General features: G+C 34.3%; 1 protein-coding gene across 43 annotated transcripts in view; it reads right to left on the bottom strand.

Moving 5' to 3' along the window:
- RIMS2 (regulating synaptic membrane exocytosis 2) overlaps positions 1–13078 on the bottom strand; it is a 467197-nt gene that overhangs the window by 104582 nt on the left and 349537 nt on the right. For 12 of the 43 annotated variants that reach the window (XM_045861580.1, XM_045861541.1, XM_045861535.1 and 9 more), the window contains one exon: positions 3619–3791. The exons of 24 other annotated variants lie outside the window; for them this stretch is intronic. In XM_045861580.1, the coding sequence (XP_045717536.1) occupies positions 3619–3791 (173 nt within the window). Of the gene's footprint in view, positions 1–2532; positions 2782–3618; positions 3792–13078 lie in introns of all 43 variants that reach the window. 7 more of the 43 variants (XM_045861532.1, XM_045861533.1, XM_045861548.1 and 4 more) reach the window with 1 other exon arrangement.

Genomic DNA, 13078 nt, shown 5'->3' with positions numbered 1-13078 from the left:
ATGCAATGAGATCCAAATACTATAATGAAAATAGCAACTATAATAAATTTTGTTCATTGTAGTCACTATGTTAACTTTAAGTAGTAACAGTACTATAAATACTTAAACTCTGAAGTCAGAAAACTTTTTTGTTTATAAAAACTTGGATTACAAGTAAAAGGCATAAAACGTCAATGGTGTATTATAGAAGATGATTGTTTCCACTAATGTTGTATAAGCATGTAATTTGTTTTTAGCATATAAATATACAAATTATTTTTAACAACTACCAAAACAAAATGACACAGGGAGTACTCGAACATATTTTCTCTCAGAATACAGATTGTTAGTTTTATTCTAAGAAATGAAAGCAAATTCAAGATCCTATTTGCACTCTGACACCACCCTTTTCTTACCAAATTGCAGTTGACACTCTTGCCATCTTATGGAATATATGTTCCCTGGAGAGATCAGCCTGAGCCCCTTCAGTTCAGAGTGCCAGAAATATGCTATAGCTACTTGAACTGAATACAATGCCTTGATAACTTAAACTGTTAGGAATATAGCACCTTTTCCTTCTCCCTGTAAAGCAATATGCTCCCTACGTGAAGAATGTGATGAAGAAAGTAATATGAAAAATTGGAAGCTTAGGCCCTGGCTGGTGTGACTCAGTTGGTTGAAGCGTCATCCCCTAGACAGAGAGGTGGTGGGTTCAATCCTTGATCAGGCACACACCCAGGTTGTGGGTCTGACCCACGGTTAGAGTGCTAGGAGAAGGCAACCAGTCCATGTTTCTCTCTCTCTCCCCTCCCCCTTTCCTTCTCTCTAAAAGCAATGAAAAAATGTCCTTGGGTAAAAATTTTTTAGAAATTGGAAATTTAGGTCATAGCCTTCTCTAAACCTCTATCCAAGTCAGGAATGCCTGTATAGGCTTTTGGCTCTAGGCAAACATCAATGGACTCGTGTTCTCATTTATACAGTACAGACAAAAGAAAACTGTATCTTCTTCCAAGGATAAATTAGAAAGTTTTTCTCTGTGAATTAATAACAAAATGATCCTATATCCTGCAAATCAGTAAAATGGGTTTTACTAAATAAACTAATGTAGTTATCAACAGTTAAATAAAAAACAAAGAGAGCCCTGGCTGGTGTAGCTCAGTGGATTGAGCATGGGCCTGGGAACCAAGGGGTTGTTAGTTCAATTCCCAGTCGGGGCACACATCTGGGTTGTGGGCCAGGTCTCCAGTAGGGGGTGCACCAGAGGCTACCACACACTGATGTTTCTCTCCCTTTCTTTCTCATTCCCTCTCCCTCTCTCTAAAAATAAGTAAATAAAATGTTTAAAATGAATAAAAAACAAAGGTAGACTGAAATTAATAATTTAGACTCAAATCACAAAATATGCCCACATTTTAACATTCATTATTAGGTTTAATATCTGTTATACAGAAACTTTCACAGAGCAGTGATATAGTTAATATACCAATCTGAGACAAATTTTAAGTATAGACTAAACTACTGAATAGCATACTCAAGGGGTATCATCTGTCCCAATTACCTTTCTCATTAATGAGAATAAAGCACAAACTGATACAGGGTTAAGATATATTAATGAAAAATTTGGCTTATAATAGGGTGTGCTTATCAAGCTGACTTGTACTAACACAAAATCAAATTGTGGACTGAATACCGGAAACCCCAGTCCCTCCAACACGGGCAAGATTTGCAATCCTCAGTCTCAGATAAGTGTAATTAGAGAAACCCATCCCCTCAGGCTCAAGGCTGAATTTCTGTGTACTTGTGCTGATTTGACCTTCAGTACAGCACTATACAGACAGCTTCATCTTTAGTGCTTTGTGTTATGAAAATGAAAGCATAGTTGCTTTTTACCTCGCTGTTTCTGTTTTTCTCCTTGCCTTTATCCCCTGTTTAAAGTTCCTTCTTTGGCGGTTTCTCTAGCTGAATGAGTTTTGAGAGGGGCCTAATCCACTATGTCTGCCTTCTAATGAACCCTGGGGTATCTACCCTTCCTTTGCAGTTGTTCAGCCTTCCTTAGAACTCAAAACTACACCAGAACCCACCAGAAAACTAAGAGACAAGAGAGTTACAGATTGAATAAAGTTTACTTGTTGTTGTTATTAGCCGACTCATTTAAAAATTTCATTTCCAGTATGTAATATTTCTTATAAAGTGAGCTAATTTTTTCAGCCCTTTCCAACCTTCATTTCAAAGGTTTTGACCGTACAAATGGGGAAGAGAGATGGTAATTCATGATAAAAAAAACTAAAGGGAAATTTGTTTCATTCAGCTAATCCTAAGAAACTTGAAAACCAGTAATTCAGACTCTCAGAGCTAGCTGATACAAAGGAGAGATTGTTTAGTAAGTCAATCTATTTGATGATAATTTGCCAACACATTAATTAGTTGTATTAGACTATAAACACAGAAAACACAAGAAAAGGAGCCCGATGTAAGAGGCAAAGCAGTTTTCAGGGACAGGAAAAAAGACTACGTTACTAATGGGGAGTGTCTACAAAAACGAGCGTATTTTACCTGTCACCGTTTTGTGAGAATCGCCTTTGCAGATCCTCTTTACTCCACTGGCCTTTGTCTTTCCCTGGCTCAGGTGTATCTTGTGGTTGTTCCTCATCTCCCGCTTCTCTGTTTTTCTCATTGGACGTTTTTGTAACCTCTGTCCCTTTCTCATTCTCATCAATTCTTTCTTGCTTTACCTCTTCCTCCTCATGAACTATCTCTTCGTGCTTATCCCCTTCTTTCCCTCCCTCTGCTACTCCCTTTGGCCTTTGAAAGCAACAGAAATTGAAGGAAGGCATGCAAATAAACACAAAGAAGAAAAAGTAAGAAAAACATGCATACAAAATTAGACAGAAAGGAAATGAAAACTACTAAAACATAAATAAAATTTACAAATTTTAAATGTTGGAACTATTTTTTCCAGTATACCAGAGAAGCACTAGTATAAGCAACACTTCATCTTAATTGTTTTTAAATCACATTTTCCCATTATAGAATTGCATAGAAAAAAGTTGTGGTCTCTTCATTATAGATTTTTTTTTTATAAAGTAAAAAATAATTTAACTCGGGTGCCCATAAAATCTGTAGGTCTGGTGATAAACACAAATTATACAGGCATGTATATAACATTCATAAATATTGAGGAACTGAGGACTTTTTCCATGTATTTATAATAGTTTCAGGAAAATAAGGAGCAACCTACTAAAAAAATAATATTCTTGTGTTTTCTGAATCACTGAAATATATTCAGCTAGAAAAAACCCTCCAAATATTATTTTTCGTATTTCTTAGAACATTGTAAAATTCAAATCTTCACAAAACTATCACTTTAACCTCAACAAATGTATAACAATTACTTTTGTAAGAAGAGATTAGAAAATAACTAATGATATCAATTCAAGTACTCTAGTAAGAAAATTGCTTGTGCAAGGAGTTTGAAAGGTAGACCAAAACAAAATAAAAAATGATATCTACACAAGTTCTTATTGCATTAATAACAAAAATTAACCTTTAGAAATAGAGAATATTATGTTTATCCAAAGAAAAAGAAAGACCTCCTAATACATACTTAGAAGAGTTTCCTGCACAAGTCCCCTTACTCACCTGATTTTCTTGTTTCCTCTTGGCCGTTCTGATTGGACAGACATGTAGCTTGTGCTGCTGAAACGAGAAGCACTACTAGTCCTTGAAACCGCAGATATATCACTTACATCACTGTCCGAAGATTTAGTGGAAATATTATCTGCCCCTCTATGAGGATCCCATCCTGATCGATACTGTTAACACAGATTGACAAATATGCACAAGTTGTCAGTATTACCACACAAAGCAATTATTAGCTTCTCCTATTTCAGTACTTTATTGTCCACAGAGGATACTGCAAAATCCCACTCAGTGGCATATAAAACAAAAGTGAATGGCAATTATCCTAAAAGAAAAATTCAATTTATATAAAACCTTTTTTTTTTAGCAAAGGCAATTAGAGCATTTTCACCACACCCCAATGAAGGCCATTAAAATAGTTTCACAACAGCAATGGCCTCAGGGAAGAACATTTAGGTAAAATCTGGGAAATAAACATTTGGCTTAATGTTAGGAAGTAGCATATTTTTATTTATAAATAAAATTTGAAAAAAGTTATAGTAAACTTGCCATTGTAACTTATAAAAACCAATTTTAGTAGCCATCAATTTCGTCCTTAATCCATTATGCTTCACTGAAAACCTAGAGATAATACAAAATCTAATTATAAAACACTAACTTTTTTTAGGAAAGCCAAGAGAAAAGAGAAAGTTTAATTTTTGAATGATTGCTGCAATTTTGATGAATCCTAAAAATACTAGAAAATGTCATTATTATTTATTCAATTGAAATTTCCTGGAATTGAAATGATTAGATAGTTATCTGGGACAGCCAGGGTGTAGGGTGTTCTGGATGTACAAATATTCTGGTAAATCGAAAACCATCATAAATGCTTTATGTTAATTACATTGGGATGAAAAAATAATGGACTATGGAGTCTGGAAAACCTGGAGTAAGGAAACCTCTTACTAGCTGAGTAAAATTAAGCAAATTATTTAACCTTTAAAACCCTGTTTATAAAATAATAGGAATAATATCTTCTTTGCAAGGTTGTTTTCAAAAGTAGAAATACAGTCGACCCTTCAACAACATGGAGGTTAGACTTGACTATCCCTGGCCCCTCACCCCAGAAGCAGTTGAAAATCATCATATAACTTTTGACTCCTTCAAAACTTAACTACTAACAGCCTACTGTTTACTGGAAGCCATATTGATTATGTTAACAGTCGATTAACACATACTTTGTATGTTAAATGTACTATATATGTATTCTTACAATAAAGCTAGAGAAAATAAATTGTTAAGAAAATAATAAGAGAAAATACATTTACCATATTTACGGAAACAAAACAAAACAAAATATGTATAAGTGGACCCTGCATAGTTCAAACCAGTGTTGTTCAAGGGTCGAATGTAATACATTGTAAGGGTCGAATGTAATACATTATATTGTGGCATTGCACACAATATAAAAAAATTCTGCCAGTGTTATTATGTTCCTGATAGCTAGATATTACTGGGTTATGAGAATATCTGCTAATAGATTTTTCTTTAATTATGTACACTTCAAACATAACACTGAAATATCCTTATCTGTCAATTTTGTAACAAAGATTTCTCTAATCATAGATAGTGGTAGATTTCATAAAGCTTAGAACATTGTTATCTTACAGAAACCATTTATTGTGACTTAAGAATCATTACCTAATAAACAGGTCTGCACGAACAACAGTTCACTACAAGTGTCAGATATAAACATTTTGGCTAAGATCAAATGAGTTGGAAGGCATAGTATAAACATTATTACATCAGATTTTATCAACCTGTTTTTTTTTCTCTACAATCTTCTGGTATCTAGGTATATATTTTTTAATTAACAACTGATGATTTTCTTCAAATGTAAGGTGAAAGGATTATTTCTAAGGCTTCATAAAATTTTAATAATCAAATTCTTTATTTAGAAACATACATTCAAATTAGGCCTATCTTCACCCACTTTAACTGTCCATTTTGTTGAATAAATTCCCAATTAACACAAAGAGTATAATTAAATTTTTCAAAAGAAAAATGCTGCTTCCCAACCCCCAGGAGCTAGCTATGTAACTGGAACTCCCATGTTTTATTTTAAAAGGAAGATTATTTATTTACAATGAATTTATTTGGAGACTATTTAGTCAATGACATTCTTTTTCAAACTAAAAATAATTTTTAAATATTTGAAAAATTTACACTTTGACTGAAAATGTCCTCAGCCACTGCCAGCCATGTCTGGCAGCATTCCAATGGGTGGGTCAACACTCTCTATGTTAATACAGACACACACACACACCATGTATGTGTGTTTTCATGCAATGTATTAACAGTAAGCTTGATCTCAAGTTGAGACATAAACAGAAGTCTTTCTTTTTATTTATATATTTTTTGAACATTTCATTTATTAGAAAGGTAAATGTTTTAAGAAAATTTTCAAAACTATTAAACTGTTCAATAGATACTGTACTGTATTTGGGGGACTTTATCTATCTCATTCTTATCATTTATATTGAAAAGGAAAATCAATCTGACATATCTTTTAAAATAATTTAACAGTGAATAGATAAGCAGTGTTGGTATTGAATTTTTTTCTTTGCAACTGTTTTGGTATTATATCTTTTTCTTTGCTTTTGTTCATGGGATTATTATATCATCTAAATTCAAATGAAAAAAATCCTAAATATTAACTCTGGGAGGCAGTAAGGGAAATATTATAATCACTATGAGCACATGCCCTGGAGTGAGACTGAATCAGTGGTCGGCATCCTGGCTGCATTAATTATTAGGTATATGATCTCAGGATAATTGTTTCTATGATTCCAGTTTCTTATCTGCTATAAAGTGGATAACAGTCGTACCCATCTTCTGGGCTTGACGCAAGAATTAAATAAGACAATGTATGCAAAGCCCTTAGAACAATAACTAACACATAACAAGTATTTTATAAATGACAAATGACAATGATAATGATGATGATGATGATTATATAGTAGCTAAATACTGGCTTAGTATCAATTCTAGGAATGTCTTTAACAAAAGAAGTATTGAGTAAAAATACCCCAAAATAAATTTATTACTTTAAGATTGCTAAGCTACAATTAAAATATAACTATTTCTACATAAATCCAAAAGATGTGTCTCAGAGAGTATTTGTATAAAGCAAAATTTAAATATTAAATCAAACTTTTTCAATAACTCCCACTGTGTCCTTGGGCCTCACCACCTGTCGGGCCAGGTTCATTCATATCCCATCCCCTCATAGGGAATTACTCATTCCCAACTGCAGGATGAGGAAGAGCTGCACCTCAGCAGGAGATAAATGACACTTCTTGGCTGACACAGATGCTTTATTTTTCATTTATCTCTGTTATTTTATCCTGATATGCAAGGGTGCCTGGTACCTCTGTATCCTGTTTCTCCCAGATTAGTTCCTGACCCATTTGTTCTGAATTCTAACTGCTTGCTCAGCTTCTGAATCTCAGTAGTTAGGATCTGACTTTGCATTCTCTAGCCTTTGTCATTTTACATGACTTTTGAGCCCATTGCTACAGTTCACAGGTGCACAGAGGCTAGTCTAATCCTCAGGAATTTTCTAAAACACACATGGTGGCATTCATTGCACATATCTTTGGCTAAGACCTCTCATATAATCTAGTTTGCTGAGCTAAAATGTTAGATATGCAAAATTTAAGGAAAGATTCCATATACTATAGTTTAATGGATTTTATATAATTTATCACACAATACCTGTTGTTATAGAGAGGTGTGTGTGTGTGTGTGTGTGTGTGTGTGTGTAAGAGTGTTCATGTTTAATTTTCTAACTCTGTATGGGAATAAAAACTCCTAAAGTTCAGGAGAACATCTTCCTTACCTTTAGGTGATAAAAGCTCTCTTACCACCTAAAAGTCAGAGATTTAATTTAACTGAAACTCAGGTTTAGCCTTTGAACCAGTAAGATAAGGATAAATCCCATATTAAGGATTATTGTGAGGAGAGAAATTACTCAAAATACCTAAAAGTGTGCTTAGCACACAGCAGTGCCTAAAAAGTAGGTTATTAAATAAAGACAGGGTGAAAAATTCATAAAAAGAAAAAATGCAAACTAGCTTCAAAATCTCTAGCTTGATGAAGATTCTGCTGCCTATTCCAGGCTTGCATCGGGTGCATTTCTTTGGGTGCTTCTGAGTAACGAAGCGGTTACCTTTGGAATACAGCTCAGGTTTCCATTACAGATAGACACAGGAGCATCAGAACGAGATACATGGAAAGTGAGAAACAATAACAAAAATATTTTTATAAATAAAACTTTAGAACTTATTTTAAATATTTAGAATATGACACCTGCATATATACAATTCACAAAAAGCCCAGAAATCAAAGTAATAAATGACCTAACACTGGGTTTACTTTTAAAATGGTTCTTTTTTTTTTGCTTTTCTTAAATGTGTTTTTTGCTTGTCCTAAAATATAATAAACAAAAAGTGAGACAGAAGCAGCTAAATTATTATTATACCAAGGTAATGGGTCATAAATGTAAGTTCATTTATTTAGGAAATTGTTGGTGTTGTCTTGGTACTGCACAATAGACAGTATTTTAAAGAATTAGTATGTATTGTTTATAAGTGACAGATGAACATGAACGATATGATTATAGTTCTCTTTAATTGAAAAAAAGAAAGATTTATTGCATAGGATTACATGATCCCAGCTGAAAAATTGTGCTCTGATTGGAGGTCATTAAAATCTTGTAAGAGAGTGAGGAAGCTTTTCCCGACAACATTTTGATGTTTTGTCCATTACTATTAAGCAGATCATGAACTAGAAAAATTTACAGGAAATTATTCTTCAGGATGTTCCAGACTCTAAGGAGTTTCTAAGTGGCTGGGAAAAGTTAATGTTCTCCCTATTTACCTAACATTAGTGGAAAGTATCAGCCTATCTGTGAAGCTCTACTAAAAGTTTTAATTAAAGTTTTAGAATAATATTCCTGAGAAAAAAGTATATTCAAATTTCTAAAATAAAATTTTTATTTTCTCCAGTATACTCATTTACAGTTTTTAATGAGGCTATTACCTAGTGACTTCTCTACAGCATCTCAGGTTGTTTGAGCTTTCTCAGACAAAACATGTGGGTGGAATTATAAGAGTTCCCTGAAGCATTTCTAGTCTTCAGTTTAATAAATCTCACTACAACACTGTAGTTGGCTGTCTACAGCTCTAGTTCAAGAACTGATTATTGTAAAATACTGGACAGTTAAAAAAGTCCAGGTTTGAAGAAAAACAAGTTTTATATCATCAAGAAGACTTGTAGGATTATTCATATCATATTCAGAGAGAAGACACAATGAACAGATCAAAAGAAGGGGAAAAAATTAGGGCAAACACAATCTTTGGAAGAGAAAGGAAAGGCTGAAGTTCTGGGCAGGGCTTAGACTCAGCGCAGGGGCGGTACACAGAGGAGGTACGAACAGAGCAGAGGGAGTCTTGGTGCTGCAGTCAGTTAAAGAAATTCTGTGAACAAGATGTTCTCCTCCTTTTGACACCCTACTTTTATTGCATACCATAATTCAAGAGAAGAGCTGTTGTCTGTTGACAGCCACACAATTGTAGATAATCTCTCTGATGAATTACTTCTAGATAATTTTCTTCTCTGTCTTAGCCAAGGCTCTTCTCAGTGTCTGATCTGAATGCTGCACTGTGCAAAAATCTGTTGGTCAGAGGTAATTGTGTTTAGATAGGTCTCCTAATGAGGGTATTGTGGGATAAGGTCTCTGCTTGGGATAGAGAAGACAGGAAAGGCTACAGAATATTGAGAGCTAACTTAAGGTTTAGCCTTATAAACAATATTCTTCAAATGAAGTCCCAGCTAGAAAAATCTTTCTTAATTCCTTCCAGGAGAATTAATCACTACCTTGAATGTTCGTAAATGAATTTATTCATGTCTTTCTTATAGTCTTATCATATATCTTCCTCCTATCTGTCTATCCATCCATCTTCTACCATCCATCCTGCTAGATTATAAACTCCCTAAGGATAATTGTTGTCTTACTTATTTTATATTCCCGTTATCTAGATCAGTGTCTGGCATGTAGTAGGAACTCAATAAAAATGAACAGCATGCTTATTTTATCTGGGCTATATACTGGAGTATTATCTCCAGTATTAAGTATCAAATAAGAGCATAAATCACTGTGATGCTAGCTGAACAGAGTTTAGTCACCTAATTCTTTCATTCCCCATGGGAGTATAGTCAGTGGTGTGCTAGTATTTGTTTAACAACCAGCTATCCAAGGGGGAAAAGTTCGGATTTATAGTTTGCTGATTTCTGAGGAATAAATACTCCATCACGGCTGGTTTTAAGTTACCAAGTGGTCACTGAACAGAGTTGATGCATGCCACCAGGAGAGGGGTTTAGAAATACATGCATTGTTTGTAGGACTCACTCAGACTCCTAAGGACAGGATGAGTAGAAGATAATAATATATCAGATCTGTAAATTAGTCATCCAGCAAAATCTTGTGAAAGGTGAACTAGCAAGAACAGCTTAAGGAAAAACCCACAATTGCTGAAAGGGTAGACATTAGCCTAGAGGCCAACAGTTTTGTCTCTTGGTCTGAAGGAAATTTATAAGGTTAATTATTTTTCCTGGGGAATTTGTAGAGGAAGAATTCTTACTAGTAATCAATTATGACTTTCCCAAAGACTTGGCTCAGTGGGTACTCTATGGCTACTGTTAATAAGTTCTCCTTGAGAAATGTCACCTTTATTTATTCCCATTGATTTCTCAGAATTTTCAGAGATGGAAATGTGAGTTTTGCAATGAAACCCCAGGCTTAGAGATCTAGCTCACACTTTTGCCTTTAACAAATGCATTTACCACTTTCCTCATCAGAACCCATAACTTTTCACTTACTCTATTATTTACTGCAACTGTTCTCAAAAACAAACAAAAAACAAAAATAATATCCTAAATTACTAGACAGTAGTGTTTTTTTAGTTTTCTCCTTCCTTGATTTTGCTAGTACCGCTAATGCTGCCGAAGCCCTCTCTCTTCCTGAAACTTTCCCATGATGGCTTCTCAGGTACTGTCCTTCACGTTTCTCCCCTGTCCCCCTGACTACCCCTCTTAATCTCCTTTGCTGGCTTCCCTTCCTCTAACTTGATTTTAAATTATATTTTCCAAAGATTTTAATCTTTAGTCCTCTTTTCTTTTCACTATACAAATTCCCCCAGGGGGATCTAATCCATCATTTATCCATTTTAACTACCATGTAATGACAAATAAATCCTTATCTTTCACCCTCGCCATCTCCCAAGCTTCAGATCTGTATTTACAGATTTTAACAGGACATCTCCCATTAAGTTATTTGTGCATCAAATGCAAAGTGGCCAAAACCAAATTTATTCTTTCCACCTCCGGCTAGCTGTTTTTATATTGCCTGTGTTCCCGCATTATTTAACAGGCTCCATATCCAAGTAAAACCTGGAAAATCTGTGAGTTCTCTTTGACTTCCCCTCCAGTATTCTATACTCTACTCAGTTCAGAAATGTTGCACACTCATTTTATGGAAACAAATATCTTAATTTTTAGCTATCTGAGACTGTTGAGTGGGTTCCTGGTCTTTCATGCTGGTAACCAGAGCCTATTACACTTACTTATTTGTCACAGTTGCTTCTGAATGCCTACTAATATTCTTTCTCTCTGTTTGCTCTTCACACACACACACACACACACACACACACAAATCCAGATTTATTTTGGTGGTTTAACAAACAACAACAACAAAACAAAACCACTTCAGGATCTCTTGTGTAACTAGAGTGATCATTTGACTCTAGTCTGGCCTCTGAGATATAAGCAGACGCCTAGGGGAGGGGCTTGGAGAGAGCAACTACATTTCTGAGTACAGAGGGCTGACTCATCGGGTATGGCCATTTGTCTTTCCCTCTGGGCTTTTCTTTGGTGTTGGGATCTAAACCTGAGCTCAGGGCTGCAGGAATCATTCTGTGACAATGGGGATGAATGTCTTACTCTAACAACAAGGAGCAGGAACACACGCTCTAGAAATAAGGAGTAGTACCAGCTGAGGCTGCTGTTTATACCCCTTGTTTGTGAAAATAGAATATTTATTCAGATAATTTTGTAGGGTTTTTTTTGGTTACGAATATCTGAATGTAAACCTGAATGATATGCCACTCATTCTGTTCCGTGTCGGAAAAATATTTTCTGTCTTCGTTGTATAAAGGAACATTCTTAGTAATATTGTTGAAAAACACAATATAGACACCTAATTTTAACGATAAGAGGCAGTACATCATAACGACCATGGAATAGAGAGTTGAAAGACATAAATGTGTAACTGCTCTCCCATTTATGGGTAGCTATGTACTCTTGGTCGAGTCTCTTCTCTGAGCCTAGTGTAAGTTCTCAATGAGATCACAGGTCTTGAGACATAGTAAATATTTATCACGATAACAGTTAGGCATAGTCCGTGATAAAATGAGAGCAGCTCTAGATTGTGAGACTCAATTTTCCTCATCATTTGGCTATAATCTAACACATTTCATCTTGACTTAAAAAAAGCTATGAAAACCTTGTAAGTTCCTAATTCCTTACTCCATTTAAAGAATAAGTCATTGTTTTTTGATATCAGGTTGACTGATTTAACTTAAGGTGGAATAATACCAAACCTAACTTGGAAATTTTTTATTCTTAAAGCTGTTAACTTACATTAGGTTTTAGAATTATATTTATAGTTGGCATCAAGAAAAGTTAAACCAAGGAATGTAACAATCCATGACTATAACACTAATAATTATTAAAAGTTCAATCATTTTTATAGTTTACAAACAACTTTCAAATATTTTCCATATCATTTTTCCCAATATCTAAGACAACTGTTATCTTTAAATTTACAGATAACATGTATTAACACTAAGACATTTATTAATTTAGATGTATCTACATAACTTGAATAATTTTTTCTTTTTCAACAGCTTTAGTATTAGATTCATTTTTAAAATTTTATTTAATTTTTAATTTTTAAATTACAGTTTACTTTCACTATTATTTTATATTGATTTTGGGTGATTCATTTTTACGCCCTTAATTACTCCTGAAATCTCTGCCTTAGTCAAGAAGTGTTCTCGACGTTGGTTCTTCTCAGACCCTTTGTACTAATTAGTACTTCATTGTGATATATATAACATTTCATTCACATCCAAGCTCAGCAAGCATAGAACAGACTGTCTCCTGCTAGTCCGAACCAATGAGCCCTTTATTTTTCCAGAAGATAGGAGTCACTGTTAAAACAATTACACCCTTATTATGACTAAAAGCTTCCTTAACCCCTCAAATTAGAAACCTGTAAAATCTACCTAGAATTAAGAAATATCATAAAGAAAGTCTCCTTACCCATAAGAATTCCTCATACTTGGTCTTTTATAAA

Source organism: Phyllostomus hastatus, unplaced genomic scaffold (assembly GCF_019186645.2).
Source record: "Phyllostomus hastatus isolate PE091 unplaced genomic scaffold, TTU_PhHast_1.1 phas_scaffold_21, whole genome shotgun sequence".
NCBI classification, from domain to species: domain Eukaryota; kingdom Metazoa; phylum Chordata; class Mammalia; order Chiroptera; family Phyllostomidae; genus Phyllostomus; species Phyllostomus hastatus.
This window is presented reverse-complemented; position numbering and strand designations above follow the sequence as displayed.